Source organism: Mustela nigripes, chromosome 15 (assembly GCF_022355385.1).
Source record: "Mustela nigripes isolate SB6536 chromosome 15, MUSNIG.SB6536, whole genome shotgun sequence".
Taxonomy (NCBI): Eukaryota; Metazoa; Chordata; class Mammalia; order Carnivora; family Mustelidae; genus Mustela; species Mustela nigripes.
The window spans coordinates 9682598-9709385 of record NC_081571.1 but is presented as its reverse complement, the minus strand read 5'-3'; the positions used below and the strand labels follow the sequence as shown (position 1 = coordinate 9709385).

Sequence of the window (26788 nt, the reverse complement as noted above, 5' to 3'; positions counted from 1 at the left end):
GACAGCCAGGAGCACCGAGGTTTGCAACTGCCCTACTGACTCCTGACAAACCACTTCACCACCACCGGCCCGTTTTCGCCTTCGTGCAACTGACGGCCTGTTCGAAGCTCTCCTCGTCACGACAGTTCTTGAATCTTACACGCCTGAACCCACTTCAGATCTCAGGTGGCCCCGCGCTCGGGAACCTAGGGCAGTCTTTCACTTCCTGAGTCTGTCTGCTCACCGGCAAACCGGAGGCAGTGCTTCTTAAACCATAGGAACCATAAGAACATTTATGAAGTATTTTACTCAACATTAAATTAATAAAAGAGAACGCCGGCAAGAACCGCCCTCCGCCCTCCACACTTCTGCGGAGGACTTCCGCCTTCCAGCCAGACGGCGCTCCTCCCTGCGTCACCTTTCCTTTAGAAGACGTGAGCCGAAGCCCCGCCCACTACGGAGGGCGAAGGGGGCTCCACGCGGGGGCCGTTCCCTGGCTTCTTCCGCCAGACCTTACAATCGCCGGCCGGGCGTAGGTAAAGCCAAAGGCTAGGGGCGCCGTGCGAGGGGGGCCTGCGCGGGAGGACGTGGGCTTAGGCACAGTCCTGCGGAGGAAGCGGCTTCGCGCTCAGCTGTGTCCCTGGAAGGTCAGTGCCCCCTCTGCCGCCGGACGGAGCGCGGAGAGGCGCCGCAGACCCTGCCGCGGGGTGGGAGATTCGGCCGGTCTCTAGAACCGTCTTTGGGTCCGGGATGCTGACCCTGCATCCGGGAACCGCAGGAGCTAGACCCGACGCTGGCCCTTCGGCCTCTGAACGTTTCGCCCCGCCATCGCGGCGTACATACGGGCACGCGTGCACGCACGCCGGCCCTACGTCCCCACGTCCCTCTCTAGCCGGAGGGTTCTGGGGGACCACTTCCCTCTGTGGGCGTGGCCGCGGCTGACACACGTGACTGTCCACCGGCGGGGAGAGGAGTAGCGGGGAGGGTTGCTAAGTGATTGGGGGATTTCTTCTTTCCCTACTCACAGTTTAATAGGCTCTATGGCACAAGACTCTTGAACGAAGTAAATAAACTTTCCTACAGAAAACTCGCAGTCTAAGAAGGTGCAGAGTGGAGGGGCGTTTGCAAAGTCAGCGACCTCTTAGTATGCCAGGGACGGGACAGTAAAGGATAAATCAGATTCGTTCCCAGCTTCAGAGAACTTACCACCTATTGAAGGAGAGAAACAGCAATCAGATAATCACCAGATTGTGATTGTGATTGTGATTAGTACTAAAAGGGAAAAAGATAAACTATACTACGCGAGCATTTAATGTTGGGCATTAATGCTGAGCTCAACAGACAGATGAGGGGGCAAGGGAAGTAGGGGCTGATCGGCTTCGTTTGGAAGGTAATCAGAAGAATGCCTGGAGAAAGGGAGCACTAAGCAACAATCCGGAGCTTCCCAAACTTAAGGGAAGAGCATTTCAAGGATTTGGACGGCCAGTGTGGTTTAGGGAAGTAGAAAGTTTTGTATAGAACGATGCTGGAGAGGTGGCACGACCCTTTAGGCTTCATGAAAGATGTTGGTCATAATATGAGGCAGTTTTATGGTGGGGAGGGTGGGGATGTGTGGTGACAGCCGCCCAGGGATAACGGATTGCGGTTCCAAGTGTGTAAATCCTAGTTAGGTTACTGGTGGGAATCCGGTGGTGGCAATGGGCGTGGGGAGAAGTGGTTGGATTTGAGTGGAATTAGAAGAAAATTTATGAGATTTGGTGTTGGGTTAGCTAGGAGAGTGAGGGAGAGCAGAGATGGAAAAGAGGGGTACTCTTTTGGAGGATGGACTGTGATGCTGGGCACCGAGATAGGAAGTTCTGGAAGAGCAAAGGACCAGGTAGAAGATACATGTGCTGGAATAAGTCCAACGTTAATACTGAGTCTGTAGCTCTGGATTTAAAAGCTTTTTAAAAAACATTTCCTGGATGGCCATTAAGCTATTTCAAGAAGATAAGTAAAATATAAAGCAAGTTAAATATTTTATAGGTAAAAAAATATGGTTAAGTAATTGACCAAAGATATATGTCAGCTTCTTTCAGTGTTGTAAATTGGCGTTATTGCTCTTAAAAAGCTAACCTGAGTATGGATAGTACTTTGTACTCCTTATGGAAGAGCAAAACCGGAGCCAAGGGAGAGCACCATGAAGGCTCAGTGACCATGGTTCAGTCCTCTGGTATTAAGGCTGCAGAGCCCACTGGAACAGAACACATGGCCTGTTGGCAGGTCTGCAGGCAGAAGCAAGGATTTTGTGAAACTCTTTTGAAAGGTGTGAGGAAGGATCTTAAAGTCATAGGAACTGGCAAAATTAATTTCACAAATATTTAGTACTCTAGAATCTATGTAGCTTTGATCCAACCTCCCTGGAAATAACAAGTATTAGTAAGTATGAGCTTGTAAATATCAGCTATAGAGGAAAGAAGAGCAGTGAGCGTGCAAACAATTTAATTTCTTACAGGACAGGACTCCCTCATAACCACATATTTAAATCATATTCCAAGAAGTTTCATTACAATACATTATTCGTATCTCCTGAAGAAGTACTTGGTAATGCAAAATAATGTATCATAAGGGGAATACAGCTGTCTTTTGGAGCAGTAATCATTTGATTACTTTTTTTTTTCTTGTACAAAAATGCTCATAGCAAAACACACACACACACACACACACACACACACACACACCCCAAACCAAAAATGCTTATAGCAACTTTATTCATAACAGCCCCAAACTAGGAACATTCTAAATGTTCATCAATAGAAAACTGGATTTAAAATTTGTAGTATATCAATACACTGGGACAGTTCTGAGAAATAGGAACAAACGAGTGACACCTCCAACAACACCATTGAATCTCAAAAATATGCTGACGTGCCTTACAACAAAGAGTACATAGGCTTGATTACATTTGTATGAAATCTGAGAACAGACTATGATAGAAAAATATCAGAACAGTTGTTGCCTCTGGGTGGGGTTGGAGACTAACTTAGACATGAGGTAACTTTCTGGGGTGATGGTAATATTCTGTATGTTAAGAGGAGTTGTGGGTGGTTGTCAAAACTAAAAGGTATATTTAAGATTCAAACTTTTTTTTTTTTTTTTTTAGATTTTATTTATTTGAGGGAAAAAGCAAGAGACAGAATATGAGCCAGGGAGAGGGCCACCAGGAGAGGGAGAAGTAGGCTCCCTGCTGGGTGGGAAACCTGACGAAGGGCTCCATTCCAGGACCCTGAGATCACAACCTGAACTGAAGGCACATGCTTACCCCACTGAGCCACTGAGCCCAAATTTATATGTAAATTTTGCTTCAAAATGGAAAGAGTCCAAATACTGAACCCTAGTTGATGGAATGCATGCTGAAGTATTTGAGGATGAAGCATTTGAAGATGTCAGTGTCTGCAACTTTACTTTGAAATGCATCAAAACATAAATGGATAGAAAGAGGAATAAATAGATGGGTAAATAAAACAAAGATAGCCACATGTAGAATCTAGATGAATGGGTATTGGCGTGTTCAGTGTACAGTCTTTCAAGTTTTCTGTATATTTAAACATTTCCATGGTAAAAGTTGGGGGAAATAGTCCTCAAAGAATATTAGTCATTTTAAACAACTGTACACGTAGTGTGAAAGTATAAAGAACGGCCCCAAGCTCTCCCGAAATACTGTGTATGGAAGTAGCCATGTATTTATTTTGTAATTTCCCACTTTATGGCTTATTATTTAAAATCCTTTCAATTTCTTATGGAATATGTAGGTCAAACATTAAAATTACTCTGTGTTGTGTGCATTTGGAATAATGCCATTGTCATTTTTCTTACATGGTCCCAGGCACGTTAGGGGTGGTATTGAAGAGGGCCAAGCAGGGGAGTGAGGACTGAAATTAGTGGGACTTGCTTAGAAGAGTGAGGGGGCCCTGAGGGCACTTGTCCGTTTATCCTCCAGTGCTTGAGGATATGGAGTTTTCCACGCACCTAACCAATCTCATGCAACTAAGGAACAACAACAAAAAATATTATATTTTCTCCCCACAATGTGGAGTCAGCTGCGGAATTTAAAACTCCCAGTGGGTGCAGAGAGCTGCAGCCTGGGATGATCTCGATCAGATCCAGGTTTCTGTGAAACCAGATATGGCTGTCTCACTACACAATTACGTATTTTAAGTAAATGACTTTAAGATAATTGGCTTTTCAAATAGTTCTGGATGTCTCTGAAGGGATAGCTGTGGCAGTGAGTGACTAAAGGCACCTATATTGTCATAAGAACATGAGAACTTACTGCAGTTTGGACTGCTGGCTCAGTCAGCCGACTATTTGTTTGACAGTTATCAAACACATTTAATTGGAGAAATTTCACGAAGAGCAAGGCTTTCTGTTTTGCATCCACCCGGAAAGCTTTCTTATTTATTTATTTAAATATTTTATTTGTCAGAGAGAGCACAGGCAAGCAGAGGCAGAAGTGGGCTCCCTGTCGAGAAAGGAGCCCTCTGTGGAACTCGATCCCAGGACACTAGGATCATGACCTGAGCTGAAGGCAGCCACTTAACTGACTGAGCCACTCAGGCATCCCCTGGAAAGCTTTCTTAACCTTTTCTTAACCTTTGCTCTTATACTCCCCAGAATGCCTAGCTTAAACCACTGGCGCCCACTAACGTTACAGTGTTTCATCATTTATTTTCTTATGTCTTCCTTTTTTGAGAGGGTCTTCACCCAGTGGTTCTTAACAATAGAGGAACAAGGAAACATCTTGTGTTTTGAAAAAGCATTCCCAGATGATGCTGGTAGGCCTCCAATTTCTGAGAACCACTGCTCCAAAACATGTTCCCTTTTAACCACGAGTTAGCCAAACATTGCACAAGTTCTACTTGGACATGAAACCATCTTCATTTATGATGGGGAGATACTTTTAGACTGATGAAAGCTAGATGGAGAATAAAGGTGATCTGCATTACCAAACAATTCAGACTTTGCAATCTGTAAAGTTCCGTAGACATAGAATTCATCTAGATAAGGCCTTAAAACTAATGAAGAGAACATTTTTTTGAAGATTATATAAAGCCAGAATGCCAATTTATTAAATTATAGTGACGTATCTAACTTATATGGATTGAAACAGTCCTATTGGCACGACTAGTGAACTGTTTCCTTTCTTCGGGTAGCTGCTTCTCTTTTTAACTTTTTAATTATGAACAAAATTAAACCTATAGGACAGTTTTAAGGCTCAATAACCAAACATCCACATAACCATAACATAGATTCAACAAATGTTGCCATGCTGCACATGTATTTTCTGCTGAACCTTGTCCAAGCAAATGGCAGATGTCATGGTCCTCTACCCTGAATACTTCAGAGTCCCCTCCCAAGAACGGCATTTTCCCACCTGAGACAGTCAAAATACTTCTCAGATCGTACCTGGTCCATCAGCAGTCTTCTTACTTTTCAAAAGCTTGTCCCCTATATCTCAACATCTCTTTGTAGTTGTTTTTTTTTCCCAAACACATTGCATTTTACAATTATGTCTCCTCTTTTTATTCAAGAATAGCCCCCTTCTTTTTTCATTCCCTTTTACATTGACTTTTTTTTTTTTTTTTTTTTTTTTGATACAAGCCACAGTCTGCATTTGTCAGATTGTTTCCTTGTGGTGGTGTCTGATTTGTTCCCAAGTCTGGCCCTTGTATTCCCTGGAAACTGGAAACCATCTAGAGGCCAGACCAGATTCTGGTTAAAGCTTTTTTGGCAGGACTGTTTCACAGAAGGTGTCACCCCTATGCCATGCCACCGGAGGAAGTGTGCGCTAGGATGTCAGTTTGTCCCATCGCTGGAATGCTGAGTCTGACCTTAGGTGAAGGAGGATGACAGCCAAAGTGTGTTTTTTCCCATTTCAGTTTGCAGGTAACCTTTGAGTCACCCTTGGGCACCATTATAATAAATACCTTGTTTCTTCATTAGCTTTGTATCTAATGGTTTTCGTATCCACCCTTGCCTGGACCTGTTACTTGATTGAAGGTGGCAAAATGGTGATTTCTAAATGGCTTGTCTTCTTCATTTATTAGCTGGCATTCTCCTCTAATGAAGAGCTTTTCTTTACCCACTGGGGATGATTGCTGATGTCAGTTCTTCCTAAAAAGGTAGGGTGAATGGTTAGTCCTTTCTCTTTACCAATTTTAACGGTAGGGAATCCGGGTAATAGTCATGGCGGTTCTGGCAAATGATCTTTCTTTTTTGTAGATTTTTGCATATTCCTTGTGTTGAAACAACTTTCTGCCATTGTTCCTTAGTGTTGTGATTACCACATATTTGGGCCAGTGGGAGTCTGTCCATGCACCCAACCTGTGAATGAAACATAAACAAATGAAATTACAATAGTGTGGGGGAAGCCAGAAAACTGGATATTTGGTAATATAAAGGAATGATTATTAATTGGGGTAATGTCATTATGGTCATTAAAAGACAAAAGAAGCCTCACCTCTTGGAGATGACTTACTGAGGTATATGCTGGTGAGATAGGATTGACCTTGGAATAGTTTATGGGCTGCTGGGGTTGTAGGAGAGTAGATGAGGCAGAGAGGAGGCTGGTTTGGCTACATGCTATTAAGAGGCTGCGTGATGAGAGCTTGAGGCTTTATTATACTGTTCTGCCTGAACATGTTTGAAACATTCCCGAATAAGGGGCGCCTGGGTGGCTCAGTGGGTTAAAGCCTCTGCCTTCAGCACAGGTCATGATCTCAGGGTCCTGGGATCGAGCCCCGAATCGGGCTCTCTGCTCAGCCTGAAGCCCTCTCTCTCTCTGCCTGCCTCTCTGGCTACTTGTGATCTCTCTCTCTGTCAAATAAATAAATCTTAAAAAAATTAATAAAAGGAAAGAAAATTGAAAACTTTATTAAAATTTTTAAAATGGTGCAGAACTTAAAGAAAAATATAGTTACAGTATTTTTCTACTCCTTTTCCTTTTCCTGGAAAGTGTTTTTAAAGCTTAAAAAAAAATTCTACATCATTTTTCTGAAATCATCTTTATTTTGTAATTTCATTTATTGGTAAAAAGTATTTCTTCCATGTAAAAGATGGAGGAAAAATGACAATTAGGAAGGATGGGGGGGAAAATCACTTGTGTCCTTTACCACAAACAACCAGGGTTTTCATAAATTTTATTTTCTCTTTTTCCTATGCTTTGTTTATTTATATACTTTCTTGTTTTTGAAAATCCTACATTTTGAGAAAAAAAAATCCTACATTTTGAAATAATATTCTCTGTTTTAATGTGTTGAGAATTCATTACCCAGGATGCAGTCGCTGTCTTCCATTACTGTCAGCGCCATCCTAACTCCTGGTGAAATTTGGTAGTGCTGTTATTTTTCTGATGCTAAATGGAAAACAGTCTTCTCTGGTCTCCTCAGGCTTTTCTGCTTTTTTGGTCTTGGGGCTTCCTCCACCAACAAATATCTGACTTCTTTTGTTAAACAGGAGTATCTCAGCTACTTAAAGTGCAATCTGGGGGGCATCTGGGTGGCTCAGTCAGTTAAGCATCTGCCTTCGGCTCAGGTCATGATCTCAGGCTCCTGGGATCTAGTCCTGCGTTGGGCTCCCTGCTCAGCAGGAAGTCTGCTTCTTCCTCTGCCTGCAGCTCCCCCTGCTAGTACTCTTTCTCTCTCTGTCTCCGTGTCTCTCTCTCTCTCTCAAAAAAATAAATAAAATCTTTTTTAAAAATAAATAAAAATGAAAAAAGAAAAAAAAGATCCAGTCTGCTCCTGTTCTTGAGTTTTTAGTATATGTGCTGCCGAAGCGAGCACCTGTTCTTGAGTTTTTACCACATCTGCAGCTGGAGTCCTGACCGGTAGTGACTGTGAGTTCATCTCCTCCCCTGTGGGTAGAGCATCTGCCCTTAGATCTCAGTGAGGCCAGTGACATTTGGGAGGCCAGCCAGAACGTGAAGCACATGGGCTACCTGCATTTGTGTGTTTTGCTAAGGAATGACGCATCTGAGGACCCAGGGGTCAGACACCAGCAGACACCACCTTCCCTCCTGGCTATTCCCTTTGGCTCAAACATTGGTTCACTCAGCATGTCTGTGCTCATAGGGGCTCTGGGCTCTAGTGTTAGGAACTTGTATTCTCGTGAGGACAGATTGTGCACATGTGTGCAAAGTAGCTATAGACTATGGCAGGATGTGGATTCTTTCAAAGGCAAGGTAATGGATTTGAAAGTGACGAGGGTACAATGTTCTTTAGAGTGGATGGAGAGCTCGCTGAGCAGTAACCCTTAAGCCGAGGGAGGCCTGAGGTAAATGAACCACGCAGCCGAGGGAAGGGACCTCCTGGGTGGAAGGACCCAGAGGAAGACTGTGTTCGGTATGTGCCAGGAACACCCCCTAGGCCAGTGAGGTTGGAACAGAGCTGGAAGAGGTGGGATAGGCGCGGTGGGCAGAGGTGGGTGGGGGCCACTGTGGGCCTCTTCAGGACAGCTTGGGCTGCAGTCAACCCAACCCAAGGCCTGAGACAGGGTGATGATGGAGGTTGCGTCAGTGATTGTACAGCTCTGTGGGATCAAATCTAGGCACCAGAGGGCACTTCCAGTTTTGGCAAACATTCTAAGTGACTCTCCTGCAGGTGACCCAGGGACCATTCTTTGAGAAGCACCGCTGAAGGCCCCTCTCCCTTCCTCTTTGGTCGTGGACAGGCCCACCTCCCTGAGTCCTTGTGTTGCCCACCCCAGATGACATGATTGGGCCCTCTCTTTCCTCCTCCAGCCTGCCCCTCTAGGCTTTGCCCAGCATATGAATGGAAGGAGAAAGACTTATTGGGGGAGAGAAGCAAGTTCAAAATCAAAATGCCATTTTTAAGAACAGTGGTTATTCCTATGAAATAAACCAGAATCACCGTGTGTACCAAATGCTTCATTAACGTTGGCTTGTCCTGCCTTCCCTTGTGGGTCATCGTACAGTTTATGAGCTCAGCACTCTGATTTATGACAGGATATTTCCTTCCTGAGAGTCTCCATCAGTGCTCCCACGGGGTCAGCTTCCTTCGTGGGGGTCCCTTTCCCCAGAATAGAGCTCTTGTCTTCCGTGTACCAGTGGATGTATTGATAAATTGTCTTAGCAGTTGATTGTATTAAAAGCTTATGAGTTGGTGTTTATGAATCACCAAGGATTTTATATATGCATTCTCCTAAATAAACCTTTAGGATGATTCTTGGTTTTAGAGTTGGCACTACAAGATCCTTGGGAAATAGGGTCAAATGAGCTAGTATTGGGGGAAGAAACGACGGAAAATGACAGCATGTGCAGGTACGGTTTATTCTCACAATAACTTGCGCTGGGGACAGTACATCCACCACTTAATATGACTTCAGACCCCTGACAGCGCATGTCATTGGCGTAAATTCCCCAGGCACGGATCCACAACGTTCGCAGGTGACCTAGGCCTGCAGCCTCATACACGCCCTCCATGTACGACTGTATCAAAGCACAGCAAGGAACTGATGGAATTGTAACAAACCTTCTCTCTGCTTTTTAGGATGGCCGCCCTTCTTCTAAAGAGGCTAACATCACAAACCATAAAGACTGGAAGTAACTACATCAGCCGATGTCCTGGTAAATGCACCCTGCGTGAGACCATCTCAGCGCAGCGGTCCCTCAGAGCTTCTGTCCCAAGACTGTCCTCCTGGGTTCATGCAAAAGCTTTCAGTACTGTTGCGGACCCCCAGGACGAAAGAAAGAAGAAGAAAAAGAGCGAGCCGGCTTTTAATAGCATTGGGAGAAAAATTCACGAGCGAGTCATTCACGTGCTGGATGAGGCGGGCAATGATTTGGGAAACATGCACCGAGCAGACGTGATCAGGCTCATGAATGAGCGGGACCTGAAGCTTGTGAAACGGGACAGCGGCACCGAGTCTCCCCAGTACCAGCTCTTGACGGGGGCACAGATTCATAAGGAGCAACTGAGGCTTCGGGAACTGGAAAAGACCAACCCCAAAGCTGGTAGGTGTCGTGCTGTCTGCAGACTGAGTCCTTGGGACCGTGGACCAGCAGTTGAGAGCGGCATCTGCCACGGCTCCTCGTGACCTCGGGGATGTGAAAAAACAGGGAAGTGTACGGTCTCCCCACCCCTGCTCACATGTTTCTTCAGCTTTCCATTATTGCCATTCCATTTTTTCCTGGATGCCCTGTGGACAGCATCTCTTCCTTTAAGCCTGTGTAAAAAGGTGGAGGGTGGGGGATAAGGTACACTCCCCAAAGTGATGAAATCACTTTCCCTGTGGTCCTTAGCTCAGTCTCTGATCTGGGGGTGGCAGAACCATTCGCAATGGGAGTGAAAGGAGACTCGGAGGGGGCGGATTCGAGTCCCTGTTCCAGGGCTGGGCCATTCTATTCCCCGCCTTTCCCCCCACATCTCTAAAGTGGCGGTGCCTCATTAATTGCTTGGAGGCACTTTCTAACCTCCTAGGTGATTCAGGTGATTCTAACCTCCTAGGCTCTCCCACCCCAGTGTTTTGTTACAATATTGGTAAGTAACGCTCATTTACGCATTTTGCCAATCACCTTCCAATGCCCTTGTCATGGATGCCTTCGTGGAACCATGAATTGAATAGACCTGGATTAGTCACGATTCCTGCGAAGTGCTGATCATTACGGAAGAGTGTTTTCTGTTAAACAGCCTGGGACAGGGACCAGGAACACTGGTCCCGAAGCCACCACAGCGAGGTTGTGTGTCTTAAGAAAACCACACACTGTCTGCGGCTCAGTCTTGTAAGCCCACATTCAGCAAAGATGTTGACTAGAAAACAAAGAGCATTCAGAAGAGGCCAACTAGGATGGTAAAGGCTTCAAACTGTATCCCAGAAAAGTCGTTGAACAACCCAGAGAAGCTTGGAGAAGACCCGTTGCTGTTGTGAGCGCTACTTGGAGGGCTAAGGTGTTAAAGGCATTATTTTGTTCTGAGAGAGACCTAGAACCAGCTGTAGGGGCTTGAGGGAAGCAAGGAGGGGTTTCTTTTTTTAGAAACACTGCTTTTATTTTGGGAATTGGAAAGCATACAGAAAAATATAAATACCTACTATCCACTGTCCAGAATGAACAAGCATTAACATTGTTGTGCTTCAGATTCTTAAACAAAATAAAACATCCCAGAAAAGTTGGAAGTCCCCTGGCGCTGTTTCCCGGTGCTGTCCTCCCTTTCCACCATCGTGGACTCTGGGTGTAGTAGATCTGTGTTGTTAAGCTTTGGTTCCATAGAAACAGTGTAGAGCAGGATTTTATACACATAAAAATTACGTCTTGCTGTTTTCAAGAGCCATGTTGATAGAACATCCGTAGCTGATTTATTATAATTACTAAATTGAATCCTAAGGATATACCATATACCATGGCTTTAGTGCCTTTGCGTGGACACTGGGCTCGTTTCCAGTCTTTGATTGAGAACTATGCGCCTGTCAGTGTCCTGAGCCTGTGGGGCAGATGAGCAGTGTTTGCAATTTCTTTCCCCACATCCTCACCCACACTTGGTCCGCTCCTCTCATTTTTGTCACGCTGATGGGTAGGAAAGCCTGTCTTATTGATTTGTGTTTCCTTTCACCATTTGAGTTGCCTCCTCTGTGAATTACCAGTTTATCGTCCCTGTTTTTCTACTTGTATGGTCCTCCCCCACCCCCGATTTATTAGGGTTCTCTGTTCTGTGTGATGCCAAAACCTTGTCCCGGTTCGATTTCTTTGGTTGCCCTTTTTAAAATTACCAGTAGTGTTTTGATAAAGGAAATTACCAGTTTTTTTTCTTAACAAAATCCTTCTCCTGTCTTGAGGTCACACACTTTCCTTTCTCCTGTTTTAAAGTTGTAATTTTTTCACATTTAGTCAGTCCTCCTAGGGAGATTGTTGTATGGTTTGAGACCCAATTTTTCTCCCGTATCAAAACCCTGAATTGTCCCAGCGCTTTTACTAGGTAGTTTGTTCCTTCCCTGTAAAATAATTTTCGAAAAGTCAGGGTTTCCATTTTCGGAATACAGGACACAGGGAGCTCCCTCTTGTCTCATGCAGTCTGGATGACCCCACTGTCACTAGGAGGCCATCGCAAAAGGAGTCAGATGAGAAGAGGACTTCCCAGCTGCTGCTTTAATCAGAAGGAAAAATAAGGATAGTCAAGTTTTATCATAAAGCTAGACTCGTTCCTTTTAATAAAAAGGACCATTCTTTTGTTCTTTCATCACGTGAAGGTAAGGATTTTGGAAGCATTCTGTACATTACAGAATATCTACTTTTAAAGGCTGAGACCAATATACTCTTCCTTGGCAGGTAAAAAATCGGTACCTTTAAATCTGTCCATCTCTCAAATGTTAAAAAAACATTTGAAACTAAGTCAGAGAGGAGTGTTGGGCCCCCGTGCCAAGCTGATCTCTCCTGAAGTGTGTGGTACAGCTCAGGTCTCATGAAGAGACCAGTGAGCAGTCCTAGCACCAAGTCTTCCTGTTTCAAACTAGGATCTACCCTGACAAAGGAACTCAGTTTTTCTTCAAATATTGGACAACATGACTTGGATACAAAGAGTAAACAGATTCAGCAGTGGATTGAGAAACAGTACAAAGTTCAAATTACTATAAAGAAAGGGAAGAACCCAGAGGAACCAGAACAGAAGATGGTGAGTACAGGCAGGTATGAGGAACTGCTCATGGTTTTTGTTTTCTGATCTAAAGATATAATTGTAGAAAATCTGGAGAATGTAAAGGCAAAGACGAGTAATGGCTAATTCTATCCAGTGATGGCAGTAGATTTCCAATTCATTTTTCAAAATGTAAGCATACTCGGTGTACATCACTTTTTCCATGGAAGCGTATTTTGTCATGTGAAAACATTGCACTGCATAATCGCAGGGCTATCTACTATTCTTTTTACAAACTGCACAATATTTATAATTTAAAAACATAAGATTCATTTTTAAAAGTCTCCTATTTATAATGCCCCTGAGAAGCATTATATATAAAGTCACACTGCCTTTCTGGAAAATAGCAGTTTATATTCCCAGGCTAAGTTTCTAGAATATTTGTTTTGTCCTTAGAGTCCAAGACCTTAGCAGCTAAAAGGCAGCATTAGTCTGGTGGTTTCCGCCCTCACTCCAGGTTAGAATCACTTAGGCCTAGGTTTCAGCCCAGAGTCTCTAGAACTGGGTGTATTCTTCTAATCACCCCAGTGACTCTGTGTTACCAATGTTAAGAAATGCACTAGACTGACAGCTTGGGGGATAAAGAGGTCCTCTGTCAGTACTGAAACCCACTGCTTTGTACCTCCTTTTTTGGAGATGGTAGAAGGGCCCAGACACAGTCCCACAATGCCAGGACAGAGTGGGAATTTAAAACTGTCAACCTTCAGTGCATCAGTTAGTTATGTGGCATTTGTAAAACTCCTGGTTATTGTACAGGTTTCAGTCAGCTTAACCAGATAGGCACAATTTGATATTAGGCAGTCACTTAACAGCAATTCAGGAATGCTGATTTTTATGTGTATTGGAGCGTTAACACTAGAAAGCATCAAAGACAGTTTTAAATTTATCTTTGGGTGTTTTCCCTTTCTAGGAGGAGATCTGTAATCAAATACTCCAGACCATGCCTGGACTAGCTACCTTCTCATCCCGGCCACAGCCTGTTCGGGGAGGAAAAGCTGTAATGTGTGTTCTTCGTCATTTGAGCAAAAAGGAAGAGAATGCCTGGAGAGAAGCTCAAGGAACCCAGAAAGGAGACGCTTTGAATAAAGAAGACAGAAACAATCAAGAATCAGATGTTGTGCATCAGTGATTTTAATAAAGAAAAATGTGCTTCTGAGTGGAAGTCAATGAGATGGCTGCTGTGCATCATTTAAACAAAGCAGGGTGAGGTTCAGCTGAGGGCGAGGGCCGCAGCAGTGGAGAGTACTTGGTCTTCAGTACAGTTCAGGGTCTCTCCATTTTTAGGTGCAGATAAGCCTTGTTCTTGCTTCCTTTTAGGAGGAATATAACCACTGAGACGAGAGGCCAAACTCCGTTTTTCACGAGAGGGTTTTACCTTTGGAGATAAGGAAACAAGATAATGGTAATTCAAAATCAAGTTGTGTGAACCGATCTTCTACTAGCTGTAACCCCCTCCCCCACCCCCACACACAGCGCTCCTTTAGAACAGTGAAGGTCGTGCCCTCCCTTCCACAGCAGCGCAGGCTCACTCGCTACTAAGGAGCTGAAACATTCTAGATTGTATCTGGCTGAGGTAACTGGTGTTTAAAATCAACAGCTTGCCTGACTCAACTTACTTTGAGCTTCATTTTCTTCTTATCAGGGTCATGCACAACGGCATGCCTAGTGAGACTTTGCTACAATGAAGGAGAAAGAAACAGTTAAATCTTTAGAACACTGCCATTTTGGTATCTCTTAATAGGAAAACTCCATGACTTACTTAAATAAACTGTCCACCTTCTTTCTGTTACATCCCGTTGAAGGATGTGACCTCAGCTTACAAAGATTCCCCCACCAGAGCGAATTCTTCCTCAAATCCTAGACCTAAATCACTACCTTTCTGAAGGACCCAGGATAGGAACTTACACAGTCTCAACCTCCACCGGCTTCTTAGTTGTTCGTAAGAGGAGGAGAAACCAGTTCTGAGTGAGCTATTCCAAGCCGAAGAAGGTTCTTTTAGCTGCACCTTTAGGTGAACCTCAGCAGCATTCCGAAACCCCAGTGGAAAATCTGACCGAGGCCTTCCCGTCCTCAATAATGCTGACCATCGTCAGCCCCAGGTGGTTTTCTAACGGTCTGGACGCACTCGGCGCCCGCATCACTGTCTCTTCAGACTCAGCTGTAACTCATGGTTCACACTTGTAGGAGCACCTGCCAGACTGAGGGTCCACAGAGCAGCGCGGGTCATCTGGTAAGTGTCCCGTTCTTACCTATTCAAGTCACACCAAGATCCAGACTCGATCCCCAAGTGCTATAGTCCCTCATGTCCTTGTTGCCCACTCTCTCAACCCCTAAAAGACGACAGTCTAAAAGGACACCCAAGTATTATCATACTCTTATAATTAATAAGCATGTGGTACTGCAGGCCACTGGTTCTCAAGGACATGAAGACCCGAGGGTTTGTTAAAACAAATTACTGGGTCCCATCTCCAGAGTTTCTGGTCCGGGGAGGGCCTGTGGATGTGCATTTCTAGCAAGTTCTCAGGTGACACCGATGCTCCTGGTCCAGGGCCATGCTTTGAGAGCCACTGGCATAGGAAAATCCGGTGGTTCTGCAGACCTGAGTTAAGAACCGCTCCTGCTGAAGCCAGAGTGGAAGGTCCAGAGTACCCGGTTTTCCCCATCTGTAGGTCCTGGGGCACCATCTTGAAATCCAGAGCTCCCAGGAACCCAGCTGGGAAGCCCCAGACCTAAAGGACAGCATCCGGGAGGGCGAATACTTACTTTCATTGCGAAGGTTTTGCCACAGCCAGGATGTTCACAGGTAAATGGGCGCCGTTCCTCATGAAATGAGAGAATGTGGCTCTGGAGGTTAAACACGGTTGTGTAGGTCCTACCACAGCCTTCCCTCGGACACCGGCATACATCCCTTTCCAGGGCATGAGTTTTCATATGCTGCTTAAGGTAATCCTTGCGCTTAAATGTTTTCTGGCATACTTCACATTTTATGTCCTCTGGTGGAGTAGACAGACAAACTTAACCGATTTCCCCAGGTATGACCATACAGAGAAAATTTACTTCAATATAGAAGTAATATATTTGATGCTGAAAATGTCATGATTATCATAAATCAGAAAACGAAGTCCAATTTTTATTGCTTGGAAATCTGTCTCAATTCTCCCATGCTCTTGTATTACAGAAAGTCACTCTTCCCTTACCAGGGAGCAGGGGTTCTCAGCATGGTAGCTGCGGGCAAAGGGAGATTGAGACGACCAGTTTCTTTCCTTGTCTGCCAATACATAAAGCGCTATTTCCCAAACTGTCCCATTGGCCACCAGTGCCTCCCAAAGTTCTTGACTACTAATTTAGGGGTGCCTGGGTGGCTCAGTCTGTTAAGCCTCTGCCTTCAGCTCACGTCATGTTCCCAGGGTCCTGGGACTGAGTTCCACATTGTGCTCCCTGCTCAGTGGGGAACCTGCTGCTCCTCTCCCTCTCTGCCCTTCTCCTCCCTGCCTTGTGCTCGCTCTCTCAAATAAATAAATAACATCTTAAAAAAACACAAGTGTGCACAAGCAATTTGTTGCGTAGCTCCTCCTGAACCTGGGACCACAGCTTTGTCTGCTCATGTGCCACATGGCTGAGCACGTCTCAAAACATGACATGGAAAAGTTATTATTTTAAGGCCCATGTTTAATATTTCCCTCTTTAAAAGCAGTTCTATAGCGACAAATATTTACACTGTGCCATACACGTCTGCCTTACCTTTGTGGGTTTCTCTCACATGTTTTAGAAGTTCTGTCCATGTTTTTGCCACAAAGGAACATTCTTTTTGACACATATAGCCTGTTGAGAAAAAAATACATTGGTGCATTGCCTTTCATAAATATTCAGCATAAATACCAAACATAATTAGAAAGGAAACTTGTAAGCCTACATAATCTTTCTCCAATCTCCCAGTAATGTTCAGTTAGTCTTTAGAGGTGGGAATAAAAACTCAGTTTTGCAGGGAAACCTAATAATCATGTAGCAAGGTAGTCCACGTAGTGTCTTAGGTCTGTACACTTCACAGAAGCACACTGTTCCCAGTAAGTTGCTGCCCTTCCCCAGCTGCCATGGCTTGCAGCGCCCTGCCCCTCCCTGCTTTATGCCTGCCTCTTGTGTTCCTCGTGAAAGCTCCTTGGTCCTCTGGGCTTGGCACACCACCACTACGTCTCAGGGGTTGTGTGCCTACGCCTGGCCTCTAGTCTTACTATCTGTTAGTTATAAAATACAGGAAAGACGCAGGGTGCAATTAAGGGAGAAAATAAGAACCCAGAGGAAACACTGTAGACAAAAGCAGACATCATGCGAAGCACCAGAACTGGAAGAATCTGTCACTGTTAACAGCCAATCTGTATTTCACCAACTCAATAGACAGAAACTAAAAGGAATGAGGGTACCTCTTACTCTTCAGCTACTAGTGGAATGTTTAAAACAACAACAACAAAACCCCCATATACTCAATACTTAGAAAACTGGAATACAGAATAAAAAAACCCTCAAGGAGGGGCACCTGGGTGGCTCAGTGGGTTAAGCCTCTGCCTTTGGCTTAGGTCATGATCTCAGGGTCCTGGGATTGAGGCCCATATCAGGCTCTCTGCTCAGCGGGGACCCTGCTTCCCCCTCTCTGCCTACTTGTGATCTCTCTCTCTGTCAAATAAATAAATTCTTAAAAAAAAAACAAAGCCCTCAAGGAAACAGAGAGAAGATTCAAGTAATTTAATCAAGTCTTTCTGGAAAAAGTTACAATCTGCTAACTCCAAAATCTCAAACTGTTATCCAAGCCCTGAGGATGCCCCTAATGAGAAGGAGGACACAGGCATCAGAGGTAACAGCGGTGAAAAAGCCAACCATAGCACTTCATAGCCGGAGCGCTAACCCTCTCAGAAGCAGAGAACCCCCAGGCACTTGTGGCAGACCAAGAGACACCGGCTGTAAACAGTGATGACAGGAGTGGAAGAACAGACGAGGGCGTGCAGTGTCTCTGGTCGAGTCTAAAGCCTGAACCTACAGCACGCGGTCCCCACCTAGATCGTGTTGGGTGCCACGGGACCACAGCACAGAACAGAGCATCTTACAGTCAAAGAACTTGACACAACACATACACACACACACACACACACACACACACACACAAAATCTCTCCTGGGGTCTCCTCAAAGCGGGGGCCACCTGGGAGCGCCAGACATACCCTCATGGACCTTCCTGTGTCGCTTCAGCCTGCTAGGTGAGGCGAAGTGTTTGCCACATCCTTCCTGGGCACACCTGGGTTAACAACAGGTCCCGTATGAGCCAATCCGCTTTTGTGGAGCATCTGCTGAAGGTCAGTATTACTCTGTCCTTTTCTGCTACCCAAGTCTCTCCCCACCACCAAACCAATCATAAAGAGGATATTTGAAATTGAGACCAAATCCCAAGTGAAATTCAAGTGACTTGACCAGCCTCGAGACCAAACAAACTAAGAGTCATGACTTCTTTTTTTGGCATTGTGATCATATTAAAGTGTTCATCTTCACCCTTCTGAGACTGGGCTGTTTTCATGGCTACGTGACAGCTGAGGTAAACCACTAAGGCATTCTCAACTGTCTCCTGGGTCTCACGCTGCCACCTCGGGACAGTGTGGAAGGAAAGCAGCGGCAGACGCACGGGCTCTGGTGAGCCACACAGGGCATAGCCGCTTCCGTGCAAAAGGCCCGGGTGGCACAAGAGGTGGCAGGCCTGCCAGCGAGGAGACGCAGGCCCTGCAGTGACCCCAGGCAAGCCACGGCTCTGGGGGGACCAGGAAGGCACTGGGCAGGATGGTGGCCCACAGAGAGGCTGGCTAGTGCCCTTGAAGATGCACCTCCGAGCAGGCAGCTGGAGCTCCCTGACACCCTCAGCAAGTCCAGGCCCGTGTGTCCAGTCACCATCCCTGTTCCTCAGGAAGGCCACTCTAAAGTAGACTTCTGCTCTGTAGCAAAGGAATGCTTCGTGTCTGTATAATGACAGTTCACACAATTAAACAGCCTCTCTGGGACGCGGGGGTGGCTCAGTCAGTTAAGCGTCTGCCTTTGGCTCAGGTCATGATCTCAGGGTCCTAGGATCGAGTCCCATATCGGAGTTCCCTGCACAGTGGGGAGTCAGTCTGCTTCTCCCTCTGTCTGCCGCTTTCCCTACTTAGGCGCCCTCCCTCTCTAACAAATAAATAAAATCGTCAATAAAAATAAAAATAAATGAGCTCTAACTAAATAAAGTAATTTCTTAGTTCTCCCTTCGAGCTTCACCACAACTGCACTAGTTTACAAATCATTTAGAAATACATTAACTATTTCTGTTGGAAAGGAAAAGCACAATCAAACTTTTGAAATGCCCCACTATATCAATGGGCATTCACAGTACAGAAAAGCGTTAAGAAATGGTTTCTGAACACTTGCACCCAACCTCCGCCTTTCAATCTTATCCCCCCCTCAACTGTAAGAGAGCCCAGGAGCAGGAAGCACCTACGTGAACAGTGGCTCGTTGGTGTGCTGGCACTGGTGGATTCTCAGCTGCTGGTGTTTCCTAAAGGCCTTCTTGCAACCTTCAAAAGTGCACTGTTTAATAAAGGTTCATTAGTCTGAAGAAAAAAAAGAACCATTCACAAGAGAATTCCCTCAAGATAAACACATTATGGAAACTTTATACTTGCTACTTGCTTCCACTGAGTTACTGTCAAATTCTAGGCCAGGAAGCTTTGAAGAAGAACCCATTTGTAACAGCTTAAGAGTTTCGTTTGGGGCAGCCTACCCATAATAAACCTCATCAGCACGAAAATGTTTTGCTTTCAAAATAAGCCGCTGTTATGTTAGCTAGGAGTTGGGCTAAATTCAGGTATTTGGCAGACAAAATCTGGTTGATAAGCATTTTCGTAACATGGACAATAAGCATAAAAATAGAGAATTTAGGCACAGCAAATCATTCATACTTACTACATATTGTTTTTGCTGATTTTCATGTTTACGTTCAAAATGTTTCTTCAAGTTTGATTTTGTGTTGAATTTTTGATCACAACCGCTGGCTGTACAACTGTAAGAAATTGTAAAAATCAAAATATTTACAAGCCGAGGGAAGAGAATTTTTAAGATGCATATATCCTCCAACTTTATAAAAGTACTTTCCCAAGTACAGTATGAAATAGTCTTTAACAAATTCCAAAGTGTTAAGTCAGTGTCAGCCTCTCAGTTCTGATATGATTACCAAGCACGGAGATGCGTTTTTCATGTGAGGCCTCTGAAATCAGGCATAGTACAGCACACACGCTTTGTGAACCGGGCAGAGGGAAAGTGGAAAATACTAGTTCCCAAAAGCCCAAACCCTGCTTAGGCTTAAATTGTATTTAAGTTAAACTGTTCTCAATTTAGAATTGAATAACCTTAATTTTGCTTGAAATGTCACAATAAGCTGCATTTCCAAAAAAAACCTCAAAAATACTAGTTTCTGCTTACCATCAGAGGTAAAAACAGATATTTAGAGCAAAACCACAAACCATATGGCTTCTCGCATATCATCAAGCCATTCTAGTCCCCCACCCCTTAATGAGTGCTTCTATATCTCACCCTTGAATTACCTAAATTCTTTGGGCGGTTGCGTTTTTTACTGTGTGCTCTTCTTGTGATGAGTTCTCCAAAGCTTGGTGGACGAAGCAGGACCTCCCTGAGAGCCCTGATCTCAGCTGTCATTCACTGATAAATACTGGGTAATAGTCCCGTCGGGCACAGGGACAGATGGGAGACACACAGGTAGGGGCCGTGCGATCGATGGCACTAGAAGCACACAGGAGGGGCGCTGGGGCAGAGACCACTATGAATTTCAACAGGGGTTGTTTTTGACTTTGGGAATAGAATGCAGTTTTAGCTGGGTACACGATGAACAGAAATAGAGCTTTTTCCAGCCTCCCTTGCAATTAGGGGTGGCCACATGGCTCTTTTGGGCCCGTCCAATTAAAGCAACCATAAAGCATCTGAGAAGGGGCACACCTTCTTTTGCTCCTTCGTCCACCCTGGTGGCGGAACGCCTGTGTGATAGCTGGAGCTCCAGCAGTCCTCCTGGAGCATGATGTTGAAGCCCCAAGATGAAGATGGCAGAGACAGGCTACAAAGAGCCCAGGTCTCCTGACTGTGGCACACCCCTCAACTGTCCACTCCTGCATTTCAGTTAAGCAAGAAAAACAGAGACTGTCTTGTTTAAGCCACTAGGGTGCTGGGTTTTCTGTCACTCTGGCCTTGAATCCTGATCCAAGCATCTAACCCAACACAAGTTGGGGCAAGAGGACAGGGCCCAGAAACGTCCTGACAGGAAGCAAGGAGCAGGCACAGAGACCCAGTAGATGCAGGCAGCGTCACAGATGGGGCTGCTGGTCAGTTAAGTGCTGCTGGACCAAAGTTTCATGTCAGAGAGTCAAGCAAACAGGGCAAGATCATGAAAAGGTGAGGTCACCAGGGTCATTTACACAACATACTAAGGTCCTAGATTTGGTTATGAAAGCCACACTTAAAACCCGTGCCCAGCCTTAAAAAGGGAAGCAGTCTGGAGGCAAAGAAAACACCATTCAAGTGGGAGTTAAGAGGCTGGAGTAAGACCACAGCAGCCGGAGGGACAGAGTCTGAAGGACAGGGTCTGAGGGACAGCTAAGAGGGTGAGGCACCCAGGGGAGCTGCCTTGTCTCTGCTATGGGTCATCAGGTAGACACAGATGCCACCCGACAAGAACGAGGCAGGTGAAGACCAGGCAGGTGAAGACCAAAGGAAGCAGAGCTCAGACTTGACTGGGAGGGATTTGCGCCACAGGAAACTTAAGGAGTCAGAGAGACATCCAGCAGCACTGTCCAGATGGGAGCCTGGAACTGAAGACGGGTCAGGTGAGGGAGAGAGCTGGCCAGGATTACCACAGAGTGGCCTTGGTCCAGAGGGAAGAACATTTCAGCTTTCCTGGTCCCCCTATGCATCTGTACCCAGCTCATTCTCCTTGAAGATTTCATCTTTTAAATAGCACAAAGTATCTTAGCTCAGAAACCAAAAAGCATGAAAAGGGACACTGCTGCGTGACGCCCCACCACTCTTAGGAGAGGTGACACTTTCGGTTTTATTAAGTAACTTTTAACGTTGCAAATATAAATACAGATTCTTCCTGTCCACTCTTCCCTCCTTTTTTTTTTTTTTAAGATTTTATTTATTTATTTGACAGACAGAGATCATAAGTAGTCAGAGAGGCAGGCAGAGAGAGAGGGGAGGAAGCAGGCCCCCTGCTGAGCAGAGAGGCTAATGTGGGGCTCTATCCCAGGACCCTGAGATCATGACCTGAGCCGAAAGCAGAGGCTTTAACCCACGGAGCCACCCAGGCGCCCCTCTTCCCTCCTCCTTTTTACACGCAAAAAGGCAGTTCTCCGTACACACTCTTCTGAACTTTGGTCTTTCAGTGACTATGCCTTGGAGATCCTGTTTCCCAGACAACACCTGCACTCGTTTTCCCAGCTGTAGACTATTCTACTGTGTTGCTATGCTCTTTAGTCCCTCATGACCAGCAGGTGGGTTGATCCCAATGCTCCGATCCTACTAATAGTGTTGTGCATAACCTCATACATGCATTTAATACAGGCACGAGGGTACCTACAGAATAAATCCCCCAACGTGAAACTTCCAGGTCAAAAACTATAGTCCAGCTCTATTTTCCAGACCATACTTAGTTACTCTCTGCTGGGCTAGCTGAACTACATTTTGAAATCCATTAAGCTTTACTTAGGGCTATTTATTTTGATGATACACCGTGTGCTTGCGCGGAGGCTGAGATAAAGACATCTGCCCCCCCAGTAATTTGTCCCATTCCCGCTTGCTACCACGCTGGTCACACAGAGAGGTGGCTCTCCACGTGGAAAAGGACATGAAGATGATCCCGTGTCAATTACTGACAACTCACTTTCCCCAAGACTGTTTGGGCCTTAGTGAGACATGAGACACTTCACCTTCACCATCATCTTAAAACTAAAAGAAAACAACTCAGATCATGAGAAAACCTTACACGCAAGGAAATGTCTCATGGAACACAATTACGATATCAAATTCCAACATGGGCAATACCGGTCTCCTGTATGTAGCTCTGGACAGCTAATAGAGTATTGTTTTTTCAATGAAAACTAAGTGTTTCCATGGAACGTTCTGTTCTGTTCAGTGGATCTCCAAGTATGGACGTCAGACCAACAGCATCATCACCTGGGAACTTTCTGGAAATGCACATTCTCTGGCTCCACCCAGTACCTATGGAATCAGAAACTCCGGGATGGGATCCAGCACTCGGGTTTTAACAAGCTCTCCCGGTGATTCTCAGCTCCCTAAATCTGAGATCCAGTGCTTTAAAGAAGTAGCTGATTCAAAAGGCAAGCAGTAACTCCAAGAAGAATAAAATAGGAACCCGGTGTGGAGAGGTGCAGGGCTTAATTTGAAGAAATACAAGATAAAACTATGAAAAGCTCTACTTCTTCATGCTTCTGTCTCTTATCCCAGAAGCTTATTTACTGGTTCATAAAGACCCTGTAACCCATGGAGGCAAGACTCTGCCAGAGAACCATTATACCATCTAGTCTGAATAGAGTGTTTTGGGGGGAGGATTTCCCAGTCAGTATCTACTGTAAAAGGAAGAAGAGGGGTGCCTGGGTGGCTCAGTGGGTTAAGCCTCTGCCTTCGGCTATCGAGCCCTGCATTGGGCTCTCCCCTCAGTGGGGAGCCTGCTTCCCTCATCCCCTCTGCCTGCGTCTCTGCCTACTTGTGATCTCTGTCAAATACATAAATAAAATCTTAAAACAATAAATAAATAAAAGGGAGAAGACAGGATGCAAACTCAAGACAACTTCAGATAAACTCACTGCTGAAGTTATCACACACAAAGGACCCACAAAACCCCCTCTTCTCTCCCACATATTCAAACCCAGTCTCCTCTTGGACCCAGAGAAGCAAAGGAGAGAAGCTGCTCGCTCTTGGTCTTAGGAGTGAACAATCTACTTCCTTACCAGGAACGATATGCCAAATACAGGTCGATATGCCAAATACAACCGCTTCAAAGGCCTCAGAATTGTGCTCTACTTACGCAAATGGCTTTTCCCCCGTGTGAATCAGGATGTGGCGACTCAGATGGTAGTCCCTGACAAAGGCTTTGCCACACCCTTCATGGTCACAAGCAAACGGTCTCTAGCAGGAAGGAAAGAAAAAACAGGTCAATCCTGCCCCAGTTAGTAATTCTGGTATTATTTAAACACCTAAAATTGTACAGGAGGCAAAACCATGGACGCCACCTCCAGAGATGGTTTCCTCTCAGTAAGTGCTGAGCACCCGAGGCTAGAAAATGGTGTTCTACAAATGCCACAACTTTCTCACAAAGGCAGTGTGACAGATTTTGTTCTATGAATAGCAGATGAAATACCCAGGTAGCCTTCACAGTAAGAGATGGCACTGCTAACCTACTTCTAGCCTGACAACAGGCTTCACCGGTACCACCCCACCCAGCATGGCCAACATGCACGTGTTTCCAACCACAGCATATTTTTATCCATTCGAAGCCTAAGGCACAGGAACATGCAGGTTCCGTCTCATCCCAGACAAGCACAATGCCTATGCTAAGAGAATGCCCAGCACACCTCCAGGAAGATATTCACAGGTGCCAGAGCAAAGCCATCAGCTCTCAGCCTAACTGCAACCACCACCTGGGACCCAGGGAGGAAGGGTCTCCATTCTACACCTACAGTAAAAGTAAAAAATGTCCCCCAAATCACCAGTTTTATTTTATTATGAAAAACGTAACCCCAAGATGGTCCAGGAAGGAGGTACCAAAGCCTCAAATATCAGTACTAGTAGCAAAGCCACTAGACAGGAAGACAGAAGAGTTTATTACTGGGGGAAAATGCATGGAACTTTGCACAGTATTTATAAGTCTTTTTTTATTGTTTTTGTTTTTTTTACTTGATTAATTAATTTATTTTATTTGACAGAGAGAGATCACAAGTAGGCAGAGCAACAAGCAGAGAGAGATGGAAGCAGGCTCCCTACTGAGCAGAAAGCCTGATGATGCTGGGCTCGATTTCAGGACCCTGAGATCACGACCTGACCCAAAGGCAGAGGCTTAACCCACTGAGCCCCCCAGGCGCCCTTGTTTTAAAGAGAGGGCAGTTTATTTATCTAGAGGGCAGAGCTGAGGGAAGAGTTGGAGACTACTTGCCCCATGTCCCAAGATCACAGACAGTCTATCCTTCCTCTGGGCCATGGCTCTGGGGGTGACCCACCGAAGGGAGAGGAGGCTCATGCTGCCCCAAAGGTTTTCAGGGAGGGACACAAAAGTGACCACATGCTTCCCTACTTGGACATACAAGTTTCAGAACCCACAATCTGAGGGACCGAATGGGCAACAGAAAGGACAGGGTGGCAGAACTTAATGGATGTTTTGAGTGAAGACAGTCACTGGGTAAGACTGCCAAGACAACTGGGTAGCATGGGTAAAGTCAAGGGCAGAAAGGAGCAGTGAAAACAGTAGGTGAGGAAGAGGAAAAGATTTGGAGGAAATGGTCAGCCTTCCAATGCTGGAGAGGGTAAGGAGGATGGGGGCCATGAGGACATGTGACGGAATGAATAGCCTATATGTGTGGAAGGTGTTAGGTGCAAAAGCAGGGGCTGCAGGCCTCTGGTTTAAGAAATTAAGGGCCTTCAGAGGCACCTGGATGGCTCAGTCGGCTGAGCATCCAACTCTTCATTTCCTCTCAAGTCGTGACCTCAGGGTCATGAGATCCTGCTCCACACTCAGCACTCAGTCTGCTTAAGATTCTCTCTCTGCCTCTCCCTCTCCCCACTGAACTCCCTCTCTTTCTCTCCAAAATAAATTAATCTAAAAAAAGGATGGAGGCAGAGGAAATTGGGGGCCTTCATATGAGGCAATGTGAAGCCAGGTTCTGCAAAACATTGGGAAATTGGGCAGATTCCTTGGCCTCCGTGAACTTCCCTTTCCCCAGAGATGATCTTCCAAAGACTTCGTATTGCCCTCAAAATAAAACCCAAACTCCAAACCCTATTTGTACCCTGGCCAAAAAATCAGCCCACCAGACATGCTTCTCAAACCTCCTCTTGTATTGTCCCCAACTCAATCACACTCAATCACGCTTCCTTCTGCAGTTTGTTTTTTTGTTTTCCTGCCCAGACTGTTCTTCTCTCTTCAGGGCTAGAAAGGTCCTGAATTATGAAGGAATGAACGCATGCTGCTTGCTAACGCTCCAGTACTTAGAAGTCATTCCCTATTCCAGTTCCAGGACGCCAGGGATTAAGTCAGGTGTCTGTTGGGGGTAAAAATAGGGGATATAGAAGGGATGAGAATAAATGTATCCTTCCTCTGCACCTATTTACAGATTACCCGGAGGTGATGACTGGCCAAAGCTCAAGATCAAAAGGGAAGCGTTGGTTTAGAAAGCCCCGAGCCCAGGACAAGTGTCTCGGTCTCAGAACGTGTCTACCTCTCCTCGGCTCCTCCCAAACCTAAGGCAGAGCTGGTTCGCCTCTATGATCCAGGCTGCCAAAGATAAACATGTCTTGCAAAGGCATGTGCACCCACGTGCTGCCCCTGGCCTCACGGACAGAGCCCGCCAGGCCGGCCTCCACGTCCCGAGTCCCTGGGGCTGGACGCCACGCCCCTCCGCCGCAAGGCTGGTGCCCGGTTACCTCCCCCGTGTGCTTGCACAGGTGCGCGTCTAACTTCCAGGCCTTGTTGTAACTGGCGCTGCAATCAGGGAAGGAGCAGATGAACCTCCTATTGAGCCCGGAGGGCGGCGGGGCGGGGCTCTCGCCGGCTTCCGTGAAGGCGTCGGCGATGGTCAGGGATGACACACCCTCCGCAACCGAGGCAGGCGGCTCCAGGGCGCCCCGCACAGTGGGTCAGCCAAGTGCCGAGACACGTGCAGCAAACGGCTGCGCGTGACCGACGCTCAGCCCTGCGCCTTCCGTTCCGGGAGCACCCTACTTGCGAGCCCTCCGCACTTCCGGGAGCGCGACCTCAGCGCAGCGGGACTGGAGCGGCGGCGCACGCGCAGATAGCAGGCCCCGCCCCGCGCCGGCGCCGCATCCGCGCAT

The 26788-nt window shown here is 45.9% G+C and overlaps 2 protein-coding genes across 6 annotated transcripts; one reads left to right on the top strand and one right to left on the bottom strand.

Moving 5' to 3' along the window:
* Positions 1–416: 416 nt before the first annotated feature.
* On the top strand, positions 417–13826 carry MTIF3 (mitochondrial translational initiation factor 3). Of its 5 annotated transcripts, none has more exons than XM_059377963.1 (5): positions 421–515; positions 6066–6140; positions 9525–9988; positions 12481–12638; positions 13570–13826. In XM_059377963.1, exons 3-5 carry the CDS (start codon positions 9526–9528, stop codon positions 13786–13788), a joined length of 840 nt encoding a protein of 279 aa, XP_059233946.1. In that variant the 5' UTR covers positions 421–515; positions 6066–6140; position 9525; the 3' UTR covers positions 13789–13826. The 5 variants fall into 5 exon arrangements, with proteins under 5 accessions (XP_059233944.1, XP_059233946.1, XP_059233947.1 ...); XM_059377962.1 differs by having other exon boundaries at positions 431–626; XM_059377961.1 differs by lacking the exon at positions 6066–6140 and having other exon boundaries at positions 417–515.
* GTF3A (general transcription factor IIIA) lies at positions 13768–26788 on the bottom strand. The gene is given in 11 exon segments (XM_059377965.1): positions 13768–13980; positions 13982–14034; positions 14272–14335; positions 15423–15652; positions 16401–16481; positions 17869–17942; positions 19161–19249; positions 19625–19721; positions 23772–23872; positions 26381–26674; positions 26711–26788. Coding segments are annotated over 11 exon segments (1272 nt in total). The 3' UTR covers positions 13768–13869.